Here is a 24,468-nt window from a genome sequence, read left to right as displayed (position 1 = left end):
TCTTTTAGTATATACATGTATAACTATGCTAATCTACACTTGATCACTCAATGGCTGACGTTTTTGTGATCGGCTTCGGCCGATCACAGTTGTGTTCATATGAGGCATCCGGCAAATTTAACTATTTGCGCACGCATTGCGCCTTGCACTATCTTAATTTATATGCAATGACAATCTTATTCAAATCTTTAATTAGACGTAGATTACTAAAACGGTAATCTTATCCGTTTACCCTGAAAATAAAACATTTATAGAGTTACATACATAGTGATTCAAACAACTTTTTTTTAACATTTGCGTAAGAATATTAGTCGGAAATATAATTCGCCTACTAAAAGTAAAGCTCATTCATGCCTTGCCATTTCGGAAATCAATAAAACGGTGCAATATATAGTTTACTGCATGTGGCGTATATTATATAAACAGAGCTGACCAATGATATTTAATGCCGATCATTCCTTTAAAAGGAATACTTGTTTTTCCTTCTGACTTCACATCTTGACTAGGTCTCACACTTAGTGCTCACTGATTGCACATCTTAAGATTTCGCCCTTAATGCTTATGATAGCACATTTATAAGCTCAACGCGTTGTGCGTTTTGATTCGAGGTTTTATTAACCGGGTTTTCCAACGGAAAAATCCGGTTATTAAAATGGTGAAAATGGCGGGCGGGCGGGCGCGCGGGCGGCTGCCAAAAGGGTACCCTCATTGTACGGATAACTCCTCCTACAGTTTTCAAGATAGTTGTTCTTTTGCAGATCAATTGTACATATATCAGAGGTATGCATATTGCTAGGATTTTGATTTCCGATAATTTATGGCAAAAATACCAACTTAGTCATTTTTTGGCAAAATATTGCATATAGGGTACACCATTTCATTGGATACGGGTTGACATGGATTATGGATACAGTTCACATAAAAGAAAACCCGGTGTGCTGTCACATTGACAGCTTTTTACTTGTTTGGTTTCTCATTTCGTCTTTACTGGATGCCGTTTTTAAAGCAGAGTTTAACATTGATTGCTTTTTTGGGCGATTTTGCCATGTGTTCTTTCGTTCCATACTTTGTGCTTGTGTTCATCGGTCGATTGTCGTTTTTTGAATATTTCTCACCTGGTTTTAATTTTCTGCAGGTCTCCTTAGAATTGTGAAAAAATAAAGAACAATCCATCAAAATGTTTAGATTCATATATTTCTTTTAATTGCAATGTACTGTTTAATTTTGGCTTTTATCTATTGAAAGTACATATATTCATAATTTATCTATTAACTTCGTCCTACCCAATGCTGTAGGCTGTAGGCAAAATTATGCTTCTCTTCTAAAAGAAAAGTTTACTTGCACTTTCATTGGAATAATAATATAAATATAAATGTACAAATAGAATGAATTACTAGCGTATACGTTATATAGCTCATTCCTAACTTAGAAAATGATGTTAATTTTTATGACGTCACTAAATGCGGTGCTGAAAATAGAACCGCCAGAGTCGATATGACGGTGAAGGTCACACAGATCCACAGACACAAGCGGTCGATCACCATGGCAGCAAACCGCCACTCGCCGCGAACCACCACTTCCTCCTCCTCCCTCTTACACCGCGTGGTGATCTTTCTGAGTTCCTTCAATATCGAGAGAAGGTCAGACTTTGTGCTGAGGAATGGGGATTCCCCGGATTTGGGCAGTGCCCCGTTTTCTATCCGGATTTCCTCGTCAAAGTCTAGACCGGACAGCAGACACCTGGACTGGCGCTCCTGGACCACGATGTCATGGAGCCGCGTCCTCTCTATCGTGTCCTTGGTGTGCCTGTTCTGCGCATGTCCGGGACGCTTCATCCACAGGAGCCAGGCCAGGCGTCCGTTCACCCACTCATTGACCTGAAATATAAATTAATAACAAGTGTGAACATAGCTGTTTAACTCATTAAAAAGCTCATTAAGTATTAACGAACAATATTTCAGGTCGTTAATGTGTGTGTCGTCAATGTGTGTGTGTGTGTGTGTGTGTGTGTGAGAGAGAGAGAGAGAGAGAGAGAGAGAGAGAGAGAGAGAGAGAGAGAGAGAGAGAGAGTATCTGTCATGTACAAGTGAATTAAATCAACTAGCCTTGACAATCAAAATACCTATTTAATGAATGAATATTTCATAATTCATTTGCAAACCAAAAAAAAAATAAAAATAAAAAAAATAAAAATAAAATAAAATAGCAGACCACCCCCCCCCCGACAATTTCCATAAACTGACAAATACCACAACTTCTTAATTCCGGCAGCTCTATGAGCCTCATCTATTGCAACCTGGTAGCTTTTATGTGACGTCGATAATAATCATTTATGATAGTAGATTTGACGGACACCACCTTGTGGAATTATTAATTATAATCGTAACCATAATAGAATATTTTTTTTCTGTTTTGTAATATTTGTTTTCGTGTACTCTATATAAGAGCACGGAGATGTAAGATTCTCAAAGTAGCTTTAATCCTGTAGTATTTAGCATTGGAAAATCTTCGTACTGCAAACTTTCTTTACCTTATTGGAAAAAAGAAAGAATGATACATATATATTTCATTAGTTTAATTCCCTCCGAAGTTATGTCCTCTGTCTATTTGATTGTTCTTTTGTATACACAAGAAATACAATTAACTGAGACGTTTGCTATCTAAACTATGATTTATATAAAGATGATTTAATATTTATTTCATTAAACGTTAAGGAGAGTTACCCCTCATGGCACTGCACATTACTCTTGCATATCATAAAATATTGTCGGAATTTGAATACGTTTTTCTATATCAAAGTAAATAATTATGAAGAGCGGGTGGAAATAAGCATTCGCGCTTTCGTTTTAGTTATTTCGTCGGGATTTCCATGTCTAAATTTAGCACGGTTATGGAACTAACGAAGAGCAGTTAAAATGTAAGTTCATGTTAAAGACAGGCATTCCAAGTAAAGTAATGCATTAACAACAATTTGCTTCTGATCCATTATATGTAACTGACAAATATCAGATTTCTAAACGTAATTTGATTTGTATTTCTTGATATACTTTCATTTTGAACAGAATGGCTCTTCAAAAAATGTCTGAGTCAGTGTATGTGGGGATGTGTCACAAGATAGGGACCCCACAACAGGTGGCCTCCAGGAGAGATATAGCGGATATCTCGGAGCTGTTGACAAATCAACATGATGTGAGGAGATTAATGATTAGTGGAAGTCGGAAAGAAGGATTTAGATTTAGTGGTTCAGATGTAGACACTATGTTTTGGTCAACTGACCACCGAGTGATCTGGGACTTCTCTCAGTCTGCGTTTTACAACATACACAGACAGGTAATGATTCTCTGTGACAGTTCTGAGAGTCCAGCAGGATTTACCTTACTTTGGTTACCATTGGAAAGAGCTGGACAAGGAGTGTTGTTATCTTGTGTGAGGATGAATGGGGGACTCTTTATATCAAGTTCTAAATACAGAGACTACACATGTACAGCAATCACTCCTGACAGCAGAATACATGGACCATGTAGCACTAGAACAGAGGGTTCAGAAGAATACGGCACTCTTGATCACGATAATGCTTATTGTTTTGTCAGTGATTTTTGGCCTCCCTCTGCCGCCTCATGGATAGACAGATGTCACTCATGGCCCCCACCCCATGTTGTCAATGACATTGTAAGAAATGGATGTCACTTTGTAGCAATAGGACACAAACTAGGAAACCATGAAGGCAATGAATGGAGAATTTCTTTCTCTCAGGCAGAATACAAACTTGTGTACTCAATGAATCACACACAAGTTTTAACTTATGGTTTGTTGAAATTGTTCTTAAAGGAAATAATTAACAATGGATTAAGAAGAGAAGAAGATAAACTTTTGTGTTCATACCACATGAAAACAGCAGTTTTCTGGGCCATTCAACAAGACACACTGCCTCACTGGTGTCCACAAAATATCCTGGCCGGTTTCTGGGTCTGCTTCAAACTTCTCCTTAAATGGGTGTACGAGGGGATCTGTCCAAACTTTTTCATTCCAGAGAACAACATGTTTCTGAGCAAAATCCATGGCCAAGCACAAACAAGTTTATTCAGGCGACTGTATGGGTTGTATGAGAAAGGTATAGCATTGCTGCTACACAGTCCCTCCATCAGGTCCTCTATCATTGATGTCCTCTGTAATCCCAGACTCACGGTGTGTACTGATGAACACACTCTGATCTCTGAGGCTGAGTTTGATGTACAATTATTTGATGAGATAGATAGGAATGATGCATTACACAGCTCAGACCTACAGCACTGTATAAAGATCGTACACACAGTAGAACAGTTAATAGGTTCTCCACTGACACAGTATCAAGTTGTAAGTTTACAAAAACACACAGCCACTACTCTTCAGTGTACTGCCTTTATATTACACAACATATCAAACACAGGTGTCAACAAACAGATGTACATTGCAGACAAAATATCATGTCATATGCTGAAATTAGCAGCCAAGTTTGGGTATGTTTCTGACATGTTGTACATTGCCATTTATTATTACAAGACATTCAGATACAGGGAAGCTTTATCTGTTTTAGAGATGACAAAGGTGAAGTTAACACAACTATATATTATGTATGAAGAATGTGTAGACAGAGAGAGGTATACTGAGGCTGTAGGGGGACAGTCCTGGTCTACAAAGATGAGACAGGCTGTAGCAAGGAATATCAAACTTGACTATGAAATATGTTATATCAGTGAACTTATACTAGAACAACAGTCTAGTAGACAAAACAGTTGGCCTGCATTGCTTATCCCACCGTTTATACTGTTACACATGCTAGAGATTTTGTGTTCTAGACATGTTGACACAATTGGCGCACAAACAGCTCTAAATGATCTACAGGCCCTAGTTCACCATGACCAGGGACTGTATATAGGTGATATATGCAGAGACATCTCCTGGGAGATCCTGGGGATCTGTCAACAGATCTCAAGGAATCTCCAGGCTGCTCTGTACTCATACACTTGGACAAGTCTCTTTCCATAAATTTCAAACTGCTACCAGACAAAGAATTCATGATTTACATATGCCAACTTAAGCAATGTGAGAAACTAGTAGATAGCAGGCCTTGATAAATCCTATAATTGAAAATTGTATAAGTGTGCTTTAGCAAATACAATGAAATAAAAAAAAGTATGCATAAAAGTGAAGTAAGGTGTAACAATGTATTCTCCCTGTGTTCTAGAAATACCGAGAAAAATCTCGCAAGATCTTCCTTCGTAAGATTGGCGTAAATACTAGTATCTAAGTCTTTTTAAAGTGTGTGAAAAATTTCAATGATTGCTGTTCAAATTTGAAAAGAACTTATAAATCTTTATATACAGTACACAATACATGCATATATTCGTATTCGCGCAGTGCTGAGAGAGAGAGAGAGAGAGAGAGAGAGAGAGAGAGAGAGAGAGAGAGAGGCATACCCATGATGGAATCGTGTGAGTTTCCGGCCCGCGGTAGTGAAAGTTCAGCACGATAACCGTAAACAGCATCGACATTGAACACATGATCATGATACAGCAGAAATATATCCCTGGAAGAGAAACATTAAAACAATATCATGATGCAGCAGAAATATATCCCTGGAAGTGAAACATTAAAAAACATTATCATGATGCAGCAGAAATATATCCCTGAAAGTGAAACATTAAAAAACATTATCATGATGCAGCAGAAATATATCCCTGAAAGTGAAACATCGAACACATGATCATGATACAGCAGAAATATATCCCTGGAAGTGAAACATTAAAAACATTATCATGATACAGCAGAAATATATCCCTGGTAATGAAACATCGAACACATGATCATGATACAGCAGAAATATATCCCTGGAAGTGAAACATTGAACACATGGTCATGATACAGCAGAAATATACCCCTGGGAGTGAAACATCGAACACATGATCATGATACAGCAGAAATATATCCCTGGGAGTGAAACATCGAACACATGATCATAATACAGCAGAAATATATCCCTGGTAATGAAACATCGAACACATGATCATGATACAGCAGAAATATATCCCTGGAAGTGAAACATTGAACACATAGTCATAATACAGCAGAAGTATATCCCTAGAAGTCAAACATTCAATTTTCTATAGCATTAAAAAAGAAGCATATTGTTATCAACAAAAAAATATGGTGTTTAAATATTTTTAATCAAATACCGGTATTTAAGTCGTATGCAGAATTATTAATATAGAAATATCATGAAAGCAGTCAATTTAAACTATGAAAACCCCTCATATTTATGGGGAGTGAACTTTGCTGCAATTTTTACTGAAATTGCATTCTTCTTTTTAACATTTTGTCATTTCTTGAATATTTTTATTTTATATAGTGTTGCTTCATATCTTGGAATTGTGTGATTTTTTGTCGACATAAAAACATAATTTTTCAAGCAAGAAAAGTCGTACCAATTAATGGAACAGCGTCAGATGTGGGGGGCATCGTCTCGGCGACCAGAAGGAGGAACACCATCAGTGACAGGAGAATGGTCACCCCTACAACGAAAACCAGCACAAATCAATACAGCTTAATATAAAACAAACTAGTATGAAGATCATAACATGTATTGTAAAAACATTATTTTAAATATGTGCCACAAAAATAAATACTTTATAGAACTTTTATTTTGAGATCAATTTGTTTGATAACTGTCGATAATTTAATCATAATATTAGAAGCTACATCTCAACGTCTGTGTTGGTTGTTGGCTGATTCTTTGTAGGATTTCGTTGAAATATTAATATTTTCAAATTCTGTACACATTAAACGACTAAATTCAGTATGGCTGGAGGGTTACTTTGATCCATGATTTTCTCCCTTCTACACTGTGTGAGAGACAGGCTTTCTTATAAACACAGTAAAAAAAATATTATATTGAATTCGCTCTGTCTTCGCTGACAACGAGGGCTAATGGAGCAAAATTAAAACGGGGCGAAAATTTCCATGTAAACAGCATCGTATCTCTTATTCCTTTTTTTATCTGTTATATTTTATACAAGAGTGGCGCGAGTTTCGAGAAAGACTTAAACAAATCAAAGTACTGAAAGTACTGAAAAGCGCTAACCTAGCTTGGTTCTAAAAAAATTTACTGTGTGCAAGCGTAGGCAGAAATGAGCCTTATTGAAATTTTGGTTTATGTTTAATAAATATCAATTTAAAGTATCGAAGGCCAGATTTCTTTAAATATATGTTACTTTCTGAAAATGATGTGAATTAAAGCTGAACACGACTTGTATATGGATACTTGCCTGAAAAAAGATATGTTAAAATCACGAATTATACCTTTGGAACAGTAATTTATCACAGTTTTTGACATTTTTTTGCAAAGAATCGATTATATTTTTCTATATTTTAGCTTCTGAATACGCACTATATTTTTTCATCACTGCGTAGCATCCCGTGCTGATGTACGTAAGCCCCGCAAACCAATCGTATCTACTCGGCCATTTCCGTCACCCAGATAACTGGTTCCCTATTCCTCTTACCAGTTTAAATGATGTATATTTCTGCTCATAGAGGGCAGTTATTCCTTGCACCGGAAGTAGAAGTCTAACGACAATAAAGCGCTGAGCTATGCTTAGCGCTTTAAAAAGGTAGTCTTAATATCAGTAGTCGATGTTTATGCCATCAAACATTTCCATAGAATGTACACTTCAACAAGTTAGACTTAAATAAGAAATAATTCTTTGAGTATTATGAAGTGATAATTTTGGTCGAGGTGTGATAGATTTGATCACGCCCCGACCGAAATTATCACCTCATAATAGTCAAAAAATGATTCCTTATTACTTATATTTATATAATTTTGTGCCATTGTACGATTAAATATTTTAATATATATAACCAAACCCCACTGGCGCCTCAATTTGACGTTATTTGAAGTTATGGGTTTTAATAGTACAAAATCGATACTTAGTGTTATTACAGGCAAAGACACTGGAAAATGTGAATATCAAGATAAGCGCTGGTTTTGTGCACCAAATACAGGATGTACATAACTTTACAAACGTCAAGCGGAGTTTCCAGACATAGCTACATTTCTGTAATCAGCATTACAACAGTGTAAATAAAACAATACGTCTACACTGAAGTTTACAATTAAAAATACCATAAACCAGTAAAGATATTTGTATGCCAGTGATTAATCTGGATTGATGAGTAGAATACATGTTACTTAATTGTTATGTTCATCTCAAGAATTCAGTGACTGTATATATTTGATATCAAAACAGTGAATTGTAATAAACAGTAAACGTAATGCTTTAAACAGTTACTATCAAGTGCATTGTCGAGAAAAAAAAATTCAAAAATTACTGCAGATTCCCTATTTTAGCCGAGTACTTAATTCCGCGATTTAACTGTTTCGCATAGTTGGAATATAGAATTGCGAACGCCTGATTTGTAAAATGGTTTCGTTTAATTTACATCTGTTCGAAAAATAAAAGATTCTAAAATCTGCGAGATTTGCTTGTTGCGATTTACGAAGATATTGATTCCTCGACTTTAATAAGGAATCTACATTATTTCATAGCAAAGTATAATAAACACTGTGAAAGAAACATGTGAATACAAAAAAATTACTTATTCATTTTAACTTAATGATATATATTTGGAAACTAAAACATAAACAACTCCACTATCATTCAAAAGAAAGGTTTACTGATTGTGTCATATTGATTTTGTTAGAAAACAAGGTCTACTTTTATTTAATGAAAACGTACAATAAAATGAATAGGAATAACCCTATAGCGTAACTTTAAATATTTTTCTGATAATACAAAAACATATGATAAAGTTGATTCACTACTTATTTTTCTATCAACATTTTGAAAAGTTGAAAAAATGATAATTGAAAAAAGCAAGTCACATCCCTTTTTAGAAACGCAACTACATGTACACCAGGGTTTGTTTAAAATAAATCATTTATATTGCTTGGATATTTAGCGAATTACCGGTATTTCTCAAGATATTTTCATATTTTATTGAGTAAGATGTACTTGAATTCCATGTGCAAGTTAACAACACAACATTCTAAATGAACAAATTAACTTCTTTTAAAAAAAGTAAGGTGGCAAGATAAACTTTTTGTCTATCGAGGCCAATTTCCGAAATTGCTAAAATTGGTTAGCATGCAAGAGAACCATTTTCCTGTCTCTTGTGAATTTCCAGACACGTTTAAACAAAACATCTACTACCCAATAAAAGAGTCAGGACCAATCTCAAAATGTTTTAAAAATGTTAATCTTTTAACCACTTCACGAGTCTCGTACCAGTCCCCCAGTCCTGAGCAATAATATTGTTTTCAATTACCATGAAAAATGTAGGGCAATGTCAAAAAATTTCCAAAAACTTTCCCTTCGAGTGACGTTTCGTGTTTTAAACCCACCCACCTACCAAATCAATGCAATACACATTCTAGAAATTGAACACTCAAATAACCATTCAAACCTCAGATTCATTATTTTAATTTTTCAAAATGAAAGTACATACATACGGTATTTAAAGTGGTCTAGTTTGTATACATAGACCCGGAGTTCTTAGTGTTCACTAAGTATAATATACCTTAGTACTATATGAAATAAACAGATTTATTTGTCTTCTCGTTTGGGTGACAAATTTCCACTTGACATTCAAAATGTCAAGAATACCTTGACCTTTGCTAAAATCATAACACAAACACTTCCGGTTGTTTGAATTTATCTCAGAGCTATTTAGTTTATTTTAAGTAATGTTTTGGCAATTGGTATTGGCATTGGTAATTGTTGTTGTCCTATTTAATCTATTATATTAATAAAAAAACATGAGCTACAAAATGTTGAAAGTTTCATTTTCATTTTCAATTTCATTTAATTCTCAAATTATTCTGCTTATCAGGGTGAGCACTCAAAAGTTTTGTTGAGTGTATAATCTTAAAGCTCACTCGACAACACACTCTTGCGAGTCCATAACATTTTTGCGCTTTCCAGTCTGCTTTTCTTCATCATTTTAAGGTGTTTTAAAACCAATTATAATCAAAATGTTTAAGCAATTTGGAAAAAAGGTTCAATTTCACATTCTTGCGAGTACATAAAATTCCCCGCTTCACAAGTGCTCTTGTTTTCATTAATCATTTAAAGGTGCTCTAAAACACTTTAGTTTGAAATTTCCAGACCAATTTTTAAAAAAATATATATTCAATTAAGGATTTACCACTCATCGTTAAACCATTATAGCAATTTTGTTCTAAATGACCAGTATACTGAAAGTGTTAATGGGTTGAGTGGAAGAATTTATGTTTTGTGCAAAGAAAAGAAATCCGGAGCTTGTGATGAAAAATGTAGTTGTTATTGTCAGATTGCGCATGCTTTTAGCTTTTGAGAAAACTTTAGCAATATATTTATCACTTTTTTTTATTGGACTTCATGTTGTCATAAATATAAAGAAAAACCTCTTTGTGCAATCCTTTAAGAAAGAAAAAAGTCCGGTGGAGTTATTTATGAGATCATTTTATTGAAAAAAGAGACATTCACCAATTTTACTTGGTTCTTTAGGCAGTTTGATCTCTTTTCGTTTGCTTCACATTGTTAAGCTTGACTCTAAACAAATAAAGCAGAACGGTATATAATTGATTAATGGTCTTATTTACTTTTGAATACATGCCTTGTAAACATTCTCACTCATTGGGGGTTTCCTGCATGATCGGCACTTTGATACGGTCGGTATGTTTCTCGGATTCTTAATTCAATTGTTGATAAAACCCCATGCTCACTAAATTAAGTTACACGCAAGGAAAATATACAAAAGTGATCCAACTTCTGAAGGAAAAAATGCGCCCCGGTCGCTTCTTTCGGGAAATGGATCGTGATTCACCTTAGGGCAAGCTCTAATAATTCATCTTCATAGAAGGCTAATAAGACTGGTGATACAAAGTGGTTAGCATCGTACAGCTAGAGGTGCATGCACTGGTTATGGATTTTGTAGAATACAGTACAAAGCTATTCTACAGTCACATCTACAGCTAATGCAGGGTTATATACTACAAAATTAGAACTACTTTGGACCAAAATAAGCTATTTGAAATGAAAAAAATTATAAAATTTTTCACTAGATAAATTTTTGTTTTTTAAAAAATATTTAATTAATCTTTTGGTCCAAAGTATCAAATCTAGAAAAGCGACTCACCACATTTAACTCTTTGTTTACCTTGAGATCATAGATCAACAATAGTATTAGAACATCGTTTCTATCGAATACTTTTTTTTGTATTATTCCAAAATAATATCATTAAGATAATTTATTAAATATCATTGACTCATTGATTGAGGTCTAAAATTGCAAGATAAACATATTCAATATATACTACTTTGACAAGTCGTCTATTCTATCTAAACTCAAAAGTAGGTTAGGACGTGTTCGAAGCGAATCCTAAGTCTGATAATTCCTATATTAATGCGACAACAGATTTACATAGAAGTTTTGACTTGGGAGGACTACGTGATGTCACACCTAGAGATATTTTCTCCCCTGAGTCCGGAGGTAGCATGAACAACAGCAGTGACATGGACGAGATGAGGACACACGGGATGATGATGTTGAAGCCGTAGTACAGCGTCCGGCGCTGCACGTGTATGGTGTACGTGATGTCGATGTAGATCTCGGGGCAACACTCGTACGACTTCTGGTTTCTCACCCCGGGTACTCCTGTATAGACAAAAACCTTCTATGATAGACAAAACTTTGTGTACATCTGGGACTAATCTGGCCCCATCTCGTAACCAACATTTTGATGTTGCTCAACTCATTTCTCCACCAAACTTTGGTACTACATGTATACGTAGTTACTCAGCTCAGTCAGTTCTCAACTCAATTCCATAAAAATCAAGAGGATAAATTTTAGGCTAAAGCTCAGCTTTAAGGTTGAGAATGAAATGAGGAATGTTGGCGACGGCGTAGCCAGATCTGATAGTCCTTTTTTATATAATCATTTTTTCTGCTACACAATCAAAGTGTTATCTCTAGTCTGTCACAAGATATTTATGCTGCACATTTGGGCGTTACTTAAAGTGACACGGTGACTCAAAATAGATGTTTTACTTTTTGATTATGGCAACGGAAATAAAAAGAGCTACACAAAATATCATCATACGGAAGGTTTCGCGCATCATGAGTCATTACCTATTAAATTACTGGTCATTAAAACTCATCCGGAAATAGCACATGTAAACAAACCGAGTTGTTTTGGACATTGGTTTAGTGTCACATGATTGCGATTTCTGTCTAAAGACTGTAGTTACAATGAGATTGACACACTGAAAAAAGAAGCTATTCGATGACTGTGGTAAGAAATATGCATTTATAGAGAACGCATCTTAATAAATATAAAGTTCTCGAAGACATTATGTTTCAATGAGAGGTTTCTGGCTCATGATGTATGTCACGCGGTAGCATTTACATTCCCTTGTGCTTGCGTGGCTATAAAGCGGAAGGAAAACTCAATATTTTTGTGTTGGCCCAATTTAACGCGTAATTCTATTTTTCTCTTTTTCATTTGATTTATTTACTTTTGAACACGTAAATTTTCAAAAGTTCATGTTTTCATATGATATATAAAATTTGTGGAAATCATGTAAAAATTCGATATTTGCTGAATCATCGTTTTGTGTGTCACCGTGTACCTTTAATAAAAATACACATACCTGTAAAAGAAGTGCAATTAAAATTGATAAAAGGGAAAATTTCCAAAATAACTTCATTCACACTTTACTATTTTTCCCTCGTAAAAATTAACAGGAACAAAAACAGATTTTATACGGAGATTTATAATGGGGAATGTTGGCATCTTTTCTCTATTCGGAAGTCTCTCGGAATACCTCGCACAATTTTTCAACGTTATCATCCGGGTACCTTCATGTTTGCTAGAGGGGGCGTTTCAACAGGGAAATCTTGGGGGTTTTCCATACTATAATTTACCATATATTGCAAGGACAGCGTCTAAACAAAGAGGTATTTATGAATATCGAATTTAAGAAAATATGCAGCAAAAATATCCTGAGACAGACCATAGGTTCAAACTTTCTGAATATTCTTTTTCATATGTTTCTAGAATGAAACCTTTTTGTTTCTGAATATGAAATTTATCATTGGTATGAAAACGAATCTTAAAGATAAATTTTAAAGCTTTCCATCGCTTTGATTACCCAGGAGTTCCCACTCGCCGTTCCTGATGAAGTCCGAGGCGTCCCCGTCCGAAGTTCCGTCAAATATCAGGTCCAGGAAGCGACCGTCGTACGTCCAGGAGCCGAACTTGAGGTCACACTTCTGCTCGTCAAACGGGAACCATGCGATGTCGATCTGACAGGTGCTCTTGAACATTCCCGGGGGAATCCACTTTATTTCGCCCTTGTAATTCACGATGATGTTCGAATGGTAGGTTCCGTCAAAGTCATCGTCTGCACTGCAAAAAAATATCAGTCATACGATAGATGTACAATATCTTCACTACAGTATACGTCTTGCTTTGTTTATCTGTTTTACAGTTCACTGTTCAAGTATGATTAATCACCTGTTATATAGCAGTACGTCTGGTTTCCACACGTTTTTGGCGGGAACTCGAATTTCCTCAACTCCACCAAACTCTCGAGGCTCCCAAATCAAATTGACATCGTGCCATCTCTACGTGCATTATAATAAATATAAGTCATAAACTACAGGGGTGTCGTCATTATAATCGTAAAATACTATTGCAATATTAATATTTAAAGTTAACTAGTAGTATTTAAACTATTGGGCATGTAAAGGATGTGTTTTATATATTGATGTTTAGACACGTTCAATTCAAAATTTCAATGTATTTCAACAGAATAACAGTACTGTTTTGTTCTGATAATAAAGAATAGAAATAACAAGACATTTTCTATGGAAATTATATAGCACATCTTACCATTTGTAGCCATATGTTTGAATATAGAATTTGGTTTTTCTCGTCCTGTAAACAAAAAGAGAAAGAGAGAGATTGAATTGTTCTAGAAACGTAACATATAACATAGCTATAATATCATTATTCGTTCTCATATCATACAAGTACAAACACTGTGCTAATGTACCGACTCTTGTACAGCGAAGGAGCTTTTGCTAGCTTTCGTTAATCATTAGTAGTTGTTTGTAAAATGAAATTTTCTCCGCGCCATCTTTTATTTATTTGCAACATTTCCATATGAAATACATTTATCGGATATATCCCAGTCATTGAAATATGTTTCAGAATTGGGGAATTTAGACGCTTCAAGTTGTACAGTAGCTCTAATCATCTCCTTGTATGGACCAGTATTTAAAGACATATTCCTAGCTTCCCCCGAACCATGCATCAATCAGCGACTTTTTCATGTTGAAAGAAGATCCACGAGCTTCCATTGATGAATGCATGCTACACTCGGGATTGAGGGGGGAATGCGATAAATCAGGAGGTTTTGACGGCGGGGAAGACCATCTTTAACCAAATCAATAAAAGTCAACAACACCAGTGCTTGTAATGCATCGTCCAAATTTTAAGATTCCGGAAAACAGCAATCGGAAAATAAATCTCCAAATTTGTAAAATGATCTATAATTTTTAAGCATGGATATTTTTTTAACGAAGCTGACAATCTGTTATTTTTTGTGACATATTTTGTTTTGTCTATATATCTGACCATTCCCGAAAAAAGGGGATGTGACGACGTTCATCGTAAGTTCATAGTTGATGTAAATATACTTTTACATGTATGTGGATTAGAGTTTAATTTTTACAAGCTTTTTAAAAGATACAGAAAATTTACAATATTTCTTTTAAGATACAAGGAACAACAAATTGCGCTGTACATTAATGTTAATCAAGTGAACCCATAGCAGTTTTGTCGCCATTAACGTACATGTACACAAAATTGGTTTAGACGATTTAATTTGACTGAGTTGACAAATAAGTTATCAGATTAGAATCATAGTTACTCCAAATTAATTTCAGGATCATATTAACTAGATGTTTGGTAAGACTCAATATTATCTGGAATAAAAAAAAACCCACAAAAACTACAGGCTATTTTGAATAGAAACAAATTAAAAATCTGCATTTTCATGTATAAATATCCATATATTGTCTTGCATCAGCATACACAAAAAAACAATATTAACAATGATTTTTGTAGGAATGTTTGGTACATTTGCATGGTGAAGAATGGCAATCTTCATTACACATGTATATACTTTTATGCTTGGAAAATCGATGCATCTTCAAGGAGTAGACTGGTCACTTTTTGCTTATTATAGGGGAGTGCACAAAAGATTTGTCAAAGGACCCCTCCCCCTCCAAAAAACCTTCCTTACATTCACTTAACAAAACTCACATATTCTCATATTTTTTTGTTCTAAAACACAAACCCTGTTTATTGAACAAATAGAAATCGACTCGCACATAAACTTACACATAGTTTGATTAACACATTTGGCTTTTTCAATTAATTCAAAAGGAAAAAATCAAATGTATTTATCTCCGAATTGATCACAATGCAAAGAAATCATTTTTAATAAATTACTTACAATGTTTAACAATGAGTATAATTTCGCGTGTCTACATTGTATACAACTGTCCTGTAACTGTCTACTTATTATTTCTATAAATTGTGATGTAATTATTTACTTGTTATAGTTTGAAATGGAACAAATTATATACTTTTACAATATTTTTTAATTTATAGCTCTCAAGAGAGCTTTTCTGATCACATTTGTTCTGTCTGTCTACCTGTCTGTCCGTCATTCAATCCCTCTATAAGCTTTTTACATTTTTGACTTTTACAGAACCACTTGGTAAATTTCAACTAAACTTGGCACATAACCTTAAATAAAGAAGACTCAAGATTGCTCAAATGAAACCCTTTTCAATGAGAGATAATTTAGAATTTCCAAAAAAATTCTTCTAAAAAAATAACTGGCTAGAAACTTGCATGAAGCCATCATCGGGTAGTTTAGATTCGAGTTTGCACAAATTCTGATATTTGAGGGTAGAATGGGGCCACAATGGGAAGGGGCGATTTTAACAAAGAATAAAAAGATACAAATCTTTGGTAATCTTCTCAAATTGGCAAGAAAAGTTGTAACTTATGTTGAAGCATCCACAGGTAGTGTAAATTCAATTTTGTTTAGTTAATGATCATCCCGGGGGTAATGATTGGCCCCAATAGAAAGGGAGTAGGGGTGGTGGTGTGATTTTTAAATAAATTTAATTATTGTAAAAAAAAAATCAAACGTTATAAGTACATGCATGCAAGCATCATAACATTTGCTGATTTTCAGTTGTTTAGTCTGTCTGTGGTCCCTGGACAATTCTTGGGTCACAGAAGGGGTGCAAAGTTTGATGTAGATTTATATTGATTCGAACAATTTAAGATCTCCTTAAGAACTGTGGTGCTCAAAATGTGATATAACTATGAAACCATTAAAAGCAATGTTTACAATAAGAATATCTTGAGAAAATTTTGAATATTTCTTATACATGATATACTTTACTACACTGTACTTATATTTTGTTAATGACTCCTTATAACTTATTTTATTTTGATTTTTATTGCTAAGGTGAGCGATGGGGCCAATGGGTCACACTTCAGTGACTGTTACTTTATAAGTTTTGTTCTGTAGCCAGTTTTTTGCCATGTTTTGTTGACCAGTTACTTACATGTCTATACTTTTGTTATTTTTGATATGTTACGTAGAATGTCTTTGATTTGATAACCACTAAATTACGATGTCTACGATTTGTTTTTGAAAGTGTTACTTACAATATCTATGATTTGTTGAAGAGTGATTCCGAACTTCACAATGATTGGCTTTGACTCATTGGCCACGGGTCTCTCCAGGGGGTTGTAATGCCTCTCAACGAACAGAAAGTGAAGAAGATGGCGCTCGTTTTGACCTTGAAGTGTCCCTGTTGAAAAGAGTACAATACCAAAACTGATTTCCACGGCAAACGTAAGTTGTGACAGTCTACGCTACTCTTACATAGCTTGCTAGTTAAAAAAAATAAATGTACAACATTTGTTTAATATACTTAATGATTCATTCTCAACGTATGCTATTTTTGCAGTTAAGTGAAACAATACAGATAGGTTGATATGTTGTTTGGCCTGTCATTTTTCGTAAGTAAAAAGCAAACGTATATGAATTTTATCTGCAATTTGGAGAATAGTGGTGTTATTTTTTCTGTTGACATCTTAAAAGCTAAACTCAAGGTCAGTCATTCAGGTTACACATCATTTTTGTGAATCAATATGCCATTCCTGAGCTTATAAAATAACCTTTTAAGCAGAAAGGCGTACTTAATTACTTGCAAGTCATAAAATTACCTCTAAACAGGAAGCCTACGCAAATAAAGACGAAAGCGAGGCTTCCCCCGGGGAACACATGGATCGTCATCTCAACATGGATGTCCAGCTGTGAACAATATTACAATATCATTATTGATAAAAATTCTTGTCAACAATAATAAGATTATAAGTACATTGGTTTTTGCATTTGCTACCGCTTTAAATCATGAAATAAAATAAAAAATGGAGTGGGATCAATCATTTTTCTAGAAAGATTCTTTGTTTTAAAAATGCATGTACGAACAGCCAGTTTCTTATATGCTAGTAAACTACTCATTTATCAAAAACATAATTGATAAAAAATACATTTGATAAAATACATTGTACGTATTGTTGTGGTCTTAAATGGGATACGACTTTTTCACGGTCCTTTTAAAGACATTAGTGCATGACAATCAATAGTACTCCATCAAGTATGGTTCTTTATAAGTATTAAACCGACAGATACATGTGTATAACTGTGGAACTCATTTAACAAGTCTTTATAAGTGCCACAATAGCTTGACGACTATCAGAATGCAGCATTATTCTAAAAATGACGTGTTATAAATAACTAACCGTAAAAATACATACAATGATAAAGAACCCTTATTATTTGTGGCAAACACTGTGTCCGCCAAAGATCACAGATAACTCTATTATAGAAGATAAATGTATAAAGTATCGGAACAAGCTATGAAAACCCCACTTGGTGACCCAGAACTTAAGATGGCTATAGTAAGAAGAGTGGGTACAGTGCATTGGCGGCCTGACTTTGATAGAATCAGCTATTTACGTTCCGTGACAGGATAACAGAGATGTCTGGAAGGACAGCGATGCTCTTCCTGACGAACCTACACAGATCACGCTGACTTGTGCATGCGACTCATCTATCCAAACAGAAGGATTTACAACCAATGCTCATAGTAAAACATCCACCATATTTATGAATTTTTACGTTTAACATTTAGTTTCTTTTTTATCTTTATATGAATAATATATGATTGAGAGTCACACTGACCAAAATGCAGGTTCTTGTTTTTTAGTTATTAACGTTACTATATCATTTTGCTCTTGTTTTGCTATTATGATTAATAAAGGTGTCAGCATGTTTCAGTTGTCCTCTAACTGGGTACCTTACAATGAATTTTATATATTTAAGGGGGATCGATGGTCATGGCCACTATGAGACAAAAATGGTCTCTTTCAAAAGAAGACTTGTATATAAAACTACAAAATAATATAAAACAAATTAAAGATGAAATATATCAATCTTTTTTCAATTAGATAGGTAGATCTGCATGTTGCTTTGTTTGTTGCATATACACCCTACTAAACACTTGTGTAAAGTGCAATGCGTTTCAACATTGCAATGTATTTATGTAGGGAGTTGTCTAAACATGAAATGTTTTCATATCATCTGTGTTTTTAGTATTATTGTTAAACCTTCTGCTACTGTAATCTTTTAATACATATCAATGTAACGTATATGTATTACGTCCAGCCATCGTCAATTCACCAATTCTAGATTCTTAAAGAAGATTTTTCTTCTTCTACATTTTACATTGTTCTTTTATAAACGTGTTGCAGACAGAGAAATATAAGAATAAGCATCGTTGAATATCAACTTGACGAGCTTAATACCGATACATTCAGACAAAACGAACACCAGGGGCTGACAGACCGGAAACCGGATCACGTAGCGCGAGCATTGTATTCCGAACAGATGAGCTAATTGCTCAAAATGGCTGTTTGATGCCGGCGATACAATCAAGGCACTGTGGAAGGAAAAGGCATAATTCTATTCCTCCTTTCCACTGCGTCTGTTAGAGGCATCATTGACAAAGCGCATACGGTGAAATATTCGGGAATAGATTAGCAGTAATGGACCTTGAATGATAGCAATCAAATAACTCATTTAGGGGAACACAACAAATGAATAAGGCCGTTTGTCATTGACATTGTTGTCCAGCTAGCTAAATATACTTTGAAAATAAAACTGCGACGTATAAAAAAAGATGCTATCCTTTTATGATTTTAATTACATCAATTGGTAGATCATCAGAACTGATCTTAAAAAAACCCCTTAATGTTCATGTATTTGAAAAATAGGTAACTGTGCAGTTGAGTAACAAAGAAATCAAATTGATATTTTGTGTCCTAAAGGTAATCGGGGGTTGTGAATGAAATAAAAACCCAAAGGCACAAACAGTGCACATTTAGTTAAAAATACACTATGGTAGAATTTTGGACATATCTTTTAAGGTTTGTATGCCAAACAAAGGCATTACAAAGCACAATCCTATTTATTGCATTCTTCGTTGCCGTTTCAAGTTCAGAGCCTTGAGCATATCGCCTTTGCTGATTCTAAATGATCCATCGAAGACTCTCTATTTAACCAAAATCATTTACATAACTCTGAAGATAATTAGATTGCAAGTTTCATGATGTCTAAAAGACACTACAAGCTGTCTGAGATTACACAGCCAAGTTAAGCAAACTTTGTTACAAAACACGAACCCCTATAAACCGTCCCAGTCAATATCTGATCAAACAATCTTTATCGATGCAGACTTACAAGAGTTTAGAACATTTTGGTAGTTTCCCACAATTTCCGCCATTTCACTTTGCTGCAAACCAGCATTGCACCAGAGGCCATAAAAAGTGAACTACTTGTCATTGATCTAATGCAGAATGGTTGTGTTTTCTAATGTAAAAGATTTAGATTCTGGTAAGAACAAAGGGGTCGACTTTTGACGTTGAACTCTGTGCGACATTGATGAATTGTTTCATTGATTTTGTAATGGTTATCAGAACTAATTACAGGTAATCCCCGATAAAAACTTTAAAGTTTTCTGGAAAATTCTTACAAGAAGTCTCATGAAAAAACAAAGAAAAAACACAGATTAAAAGTACGCATATGGTACTCGTCTTTATCCTTTACAAGAAGCTTTGCTGATGATATCCAGCTATGGAATATGATAACCTTGAGAAGCAGGTGTTTGACGAACAACGTCAATTCATTTCATAGAACGCTCTTATTTGTTCCATCGTTAAAAAGGAATGGAAACATCCATCTAGGCTTTTTTAAGATCAGGTTGAAACAAAAGAACAATACATATTTGTCTTGGCCTCGTAAAAATAGTTTGTTGTTACATTAGACTAAACTAAAATGAACTGACATTTGGTGTGGTTTGACAATGTCTAATATTCTTTTATAAAACTACTGTATTAACAATATCAACGCATAAAGTGATGTTCATGTAAAAGCAATTCTTTAACTCGCAAAACCAAGGTACATGTGGATAAAATACATGGTGCTGCCATTCATAATGTAATGTGTTACTTTGTGATGCGCAGTGTGTATATATTTTCTATTTCAATGTTGAAAATGTTCATTTTTTTGGTTTATATCATATCAACGATATATTCTTTAAATAAATTGCAAATTTATATTAAAGAGACAGTACGGCGCATCGTATAAAAAATGGACTTGAACAATTTTTCTGATCGGGTTCGGTATTTTTGTACTACTCATGAATGTATTTATAAACTCTCAAAAAATTACAAAGTTCTCAATGAAATAAATCTAATTATTTCATTAAAATTAATAATTACGTATAACCTATCACATATTTACATCGCAACGTGTTACGCGTTTCAGCCTTCTATACTATTACGCATGCGTATTTACCGTAAACAAAACACATGCAGGGCTCGCAAAGATTCTCCAGGACATGTTTGTTGATAAAAATATGTCTTTTCCACTTCTCCCAGGTATAACTGTTCAAAGTTTTTTAAAATAACCACAATTATTATTTTGTAAGCATGTATTTTTCGTGTTTATCGTAGGAGTTGCTACAACCTAAATTCATTTTTGTAAATGAGGCCCCTTGAGGGGTTATTGACATATTTATGTATGTTCATTTTAAAATGAACCGATATTGGTAAACCATTTATAAATTATCGAGTAAGTGAGGGTGCGTTCCGTTTAGATATTCCCTTTAACCTCATTTACCATGATGGACGTAGTCGGACGAAGATCTTGTAGTTTTCAGCACGTGTCAATTACTGTCAATCAAAGTCCACGTGATACAAATAAACGATATAAGATTATTCCGCTTTGTACGACCCTTAAATTTCCGGAAGCTCATAATTACGTTAATTAGGTTTGTAAAAGTGATTTTTATGCATTTCATTTATTACAATCACCGTTATTTCTTATTTTCTAACGATACAATAGGTAAATGTGAAGCTATTCACACATATGTTTTCAGCTGTACTGTCTCTTTAAATATAGTGATAACAAAAAGTGGTTCAAAATCAAAAGTCGAAAAAAAAATACAAAACAGGGGCAGAGCAAACATGGACGTCTGAAATATAAGACAAAGAATCAGGTGCAATGGAGGAGTGAGCATCCTCTGCTGAGCGGACACACCCGACGTGTGATCTTTATCGTTTGTCGGGAAAACTGAAAAGTCCGTACACAAATAGGTGATTAATAATGGTATAACAAACATTATGAAAATCGTCAGTCAGCATGCGACCATGTGGAAGATTGTATTTGTCAAGAATGTAGTTTTTTTTTTTTACCATAGAACTTATTAAAAGATGTCTTCAATCGAGAGTTTGACCAACCTGCTTTGATTTCAAGATTTTAGGGGACACAAATCATTGAAACAGTATAACGTATAGCATGCATTGTCCATAACAATAAATTTCAATTTTTGGATTTTAATCGACATCGGAAATTTTCTTTTAAAGTAAAACAAATACATTTGTACGTGTTTTATAAATGTCTGTCGTATGAATACGAACCCAATAAAATTCTCCAGCAATCTCGGGAAAAGTAAGAGGTAAATAAATGATAACATAGATGCCAAAACTTCGTTTTTGTGCTCGGTTAGACATTATAAACTTGTGTAAAATGTAACTGACAGAAAGTGATATGCGTATGTTCATTTAATGTGCATATCCAATGTTTAAGCTGATGAGAAATTATCCCTTCAAAAGTGCGGCCAAGCATTATAACTTTGTTAGTGCCTATTGATTCGTTTCCGGTCGAGTTTTGCCGTTATGATATTAAGATATCGCATTGAAAGGAAAAAAGCAACGAGAAAGGACTTTATCATGATAAATAGACCTGATTGCATCGCTAAATCGAGCTCTCATATCTTCAATGTTTTTCTATAATTGGAAAGATATTCATGTAAACAATTCAGTCTTTGAAACAAACCCTGTTTGATAAATAATACTTTATATATTAATTATAGGTTATATATATATTATATATATAATTTAATTTAATGTCTTCTACATATAGATTTGACTGCAAATAAATTTACTTTTCTCTGTTATTAATTTTTTTTTATCTAATAACGTTGATTTCCTTTAAGATTCATATTTGATTTTAATAAAGAAAACAGCTATCTTCCATCAAGATTATAATTTAATTTATAATCTTGATGGAAGATAGCTGTTTTCTTTATTAAATAAATAGTGCCTGTTTGGGAGGATAACAGTTGAAATTGACACCCCTCGAAAACCATTGTCAACCTCCGCTTCGCGTCGGTTGACAATGGTTTTCTCGGGGTGTCAATTTCAACTGTTACCCTCCCAAACAGGCACTATTTATATAATATAACATTATTTAGAGTTACAGTATTTTATTCAGCCTACCTGTTTAGTAGTGAATCACAGTGGAGACAAACTCACAAGTTAAATACTGTATGATTGAATGAACAAATCGTTCCATCACGGTCCGCGTCTCACTGAGATCCCAGATACTGGCGAGAGCGTGTCCTGTTCCTGTCTGTTAAGGATGATCGTCATACACTGTGGGCCTGCCAGCCAATTAACTACCGGAGACGGTCCAGAATAGTCCTTAAATGTTACTTTATATGTGTCAACGTAATGGTCAGGGTAAAGCCCCAAGGCTTCTAGCTCCAGCTTGACCAAGAAGTCTGGATTGATCTGTATCCCTGTCCCTGAGTCTTTATGTCGCTGACAGAGAGTGATGCTGAGAGCTACTCATCGAGTCACGATCCGTCACCCACACTACAGATTGACAGCGCCGCTGTTTGACTGGTTGTAGAAACGACTGCCCAATCAAGCAGTACCACGCTCAGCGTCAAAACACCACTGTAACGTCCAGATTACACAGAATCAATATCACAACATATATGGTATACTTTGTCTTTGTAATTTATCATGTACTGCATGTCAAACGTTTTACATGCATTGTTTTTATATTTAACATAACGGTTTTAAAATATTGCAAAAAAAAAAAAAAAATGAATGAAAATTAAGAATTATAAATTAAACCATAAGAAAAATAACATGCAATCAGAACATGTAAGTGTCCTACGTTTCGGATTCGTAATTGTGTTGTGAATAAGTTCATGATTTTCAATTGCTTTGTCTTTATTGTAACCGTGTAAACTATGAGTTATTTCGAGTGATATATTAATTATTGACTCCAGTGCTAACTAGTTCTAATTAAACCCTGACCGTTGGAACGTGATTAAATTAATTATAAATCTTGAGTAATCCTTTAAATTAATTATTTAATGTGTCAAAAGTAACTCTTTTTATTTATACCAGTATGCATGTTTTGCCAAAATCACATAGATAATCTATCAATCAGTTTTTTTTTTCTAGAAAAAAATGAATACTGCTTCAAACAGACATTTTATTTTCATAATAAAATCTATGATCCAAGACAACCACGTTAGCAATTAGTTGCTTGTATCAAGCTTATTCAGAATTAAATAGTTTTAAATAAATATCTTGTATAGTGTCATCTTCGTCGGTTGAATTAAAAAATGTTGTAACAAGGGATAAATATTGAAATACACCATAGTTATCTTCTCTATGTCTAGGTGTAAAGAGGATTCAAATAGTCTTGCATCTCTTGCTAAAGGACTTAGCACAGAACTCACCTATAAGGTAAACTAAACCAGAAACCATTCTTACTAAGATGAAAATGAGCTACTTTAGCCCATTCATCACCCTGTGGGAATTTTGAATGAATAAATGAAAAGTCTGTTTTTGTGATATTAAATGTT

At 34.3% G+C, this 24,468-nt stretch overlaps 2 protein-coding genes across 2 annotated transcripts; one reads left to right on the top strand and one right to left on the bottom strand.

The window, feature by feature from the left end:
• Positions 1 to 1,190: 1,190 nt before the first annotated feature.
• On the bottom strand, positions 1,191 to 23,154 carry LOC128168903 (neuronal acetylcholine receptor subunit alpha-7-like). Its single transcript, XM_052835064.1, has 10 exons — positions 23,081 to 23,154; positions 17,402 to 17,489; positions 16,838 to 16,983; positions 13,973 to 14,017; positions 13,595 to 13,704; positions 13,230 to 13,486; positions 11,539 to 11,733; positions 6,462 to 6,548; positions 5,457 to 5,566; positions 1,191 to 1,877 (listed from the first exon to the last, which is right to left on the bottom strand). The coding sequence occupies exons 2-10, from the start codon at positions 17,469 to 17,471 to the stop codon at positions 1,446 to 1,448; spliced, it is 1,452 nt and encodes a 483-aa protein (XP_052691024.1). The 5' UTR covers positions 17,472 to 17,489; positions 23,081 to 23,154; the 3' UTR covers positions 1,191 to 1,445.
• LOC128168902 (uncharacterized) lies at positions 2,874 to 5,300 on the top strand. The gene is made up of 2 exons (XM_052835063.1): positions 2,874 to 2,917; positions 3,063 to 5,300. The coding sequence occupies exon 2, from the start codon at positions 3,064 to 3,066 to the stop codon at positions 5,023 to 5,025; it is 1,962 nt and encodes a 653-aa protein (XP_052691023.1). The 5' UTR covers positions 2,874 to 2,917; position 3,063; the 3' UTR covers positions 5,026 to 5,300.
• Positions 23,155 to 24,468: the final 1,314 nt, after the last annotated feature.

This window comes from Crassostrea angulata, unplaced genomic scaffold (assembly GCF_025612915.1).
Source record: "Crassostrea angulata isolate pt1a10 unplaced genomic scaffold, ASM2561291v2 HiC_scaffold_66, whole genome shotgun sequence".
NCBI lineage: Eukaryota > Metazoa > Mollusca > Bivalvia > Ostreida > Ostreidae > Magallana > Magallana angulata.
The sequence above is the reverse complement of the archived record's forward strand: the minus strand, read 5'-3'. Positions and strand labels throughout refer to the sequence as shown.

Excerpts from the sequence above, each read along its gene's own strand:
- LOC128168902 (XM_052835063.1), top strand. The coding sequence starts at position 3,064 with ATGGCTCTTCAAAAAATGTCTGAGTCAGTGTATGTGGGGATGTGTCAC.
- LOC128168903 (XM_052835064.1), bottom strand. The coding sequence starts at position 17,471 with ATGACGATCCATGTGTTCCCCGGGGGAAGCCTCGCTTTCGTCTTTATT. Across the intron at positions 14,018-16,837 it reads TTCAACAAATCATAGATATT|GACGAGAAAAACCAAATTCT; the intron begins GTAAGTAACACT and ends TTTTGTTTACAG. Across the intron at positions 13,487-13,594 it reads GACGTACTGCTATATAACAG|TGCAGACGATGACTTTGACG; the intron begins GTGATTAATCAT and ends ATTTTTTTGCAG.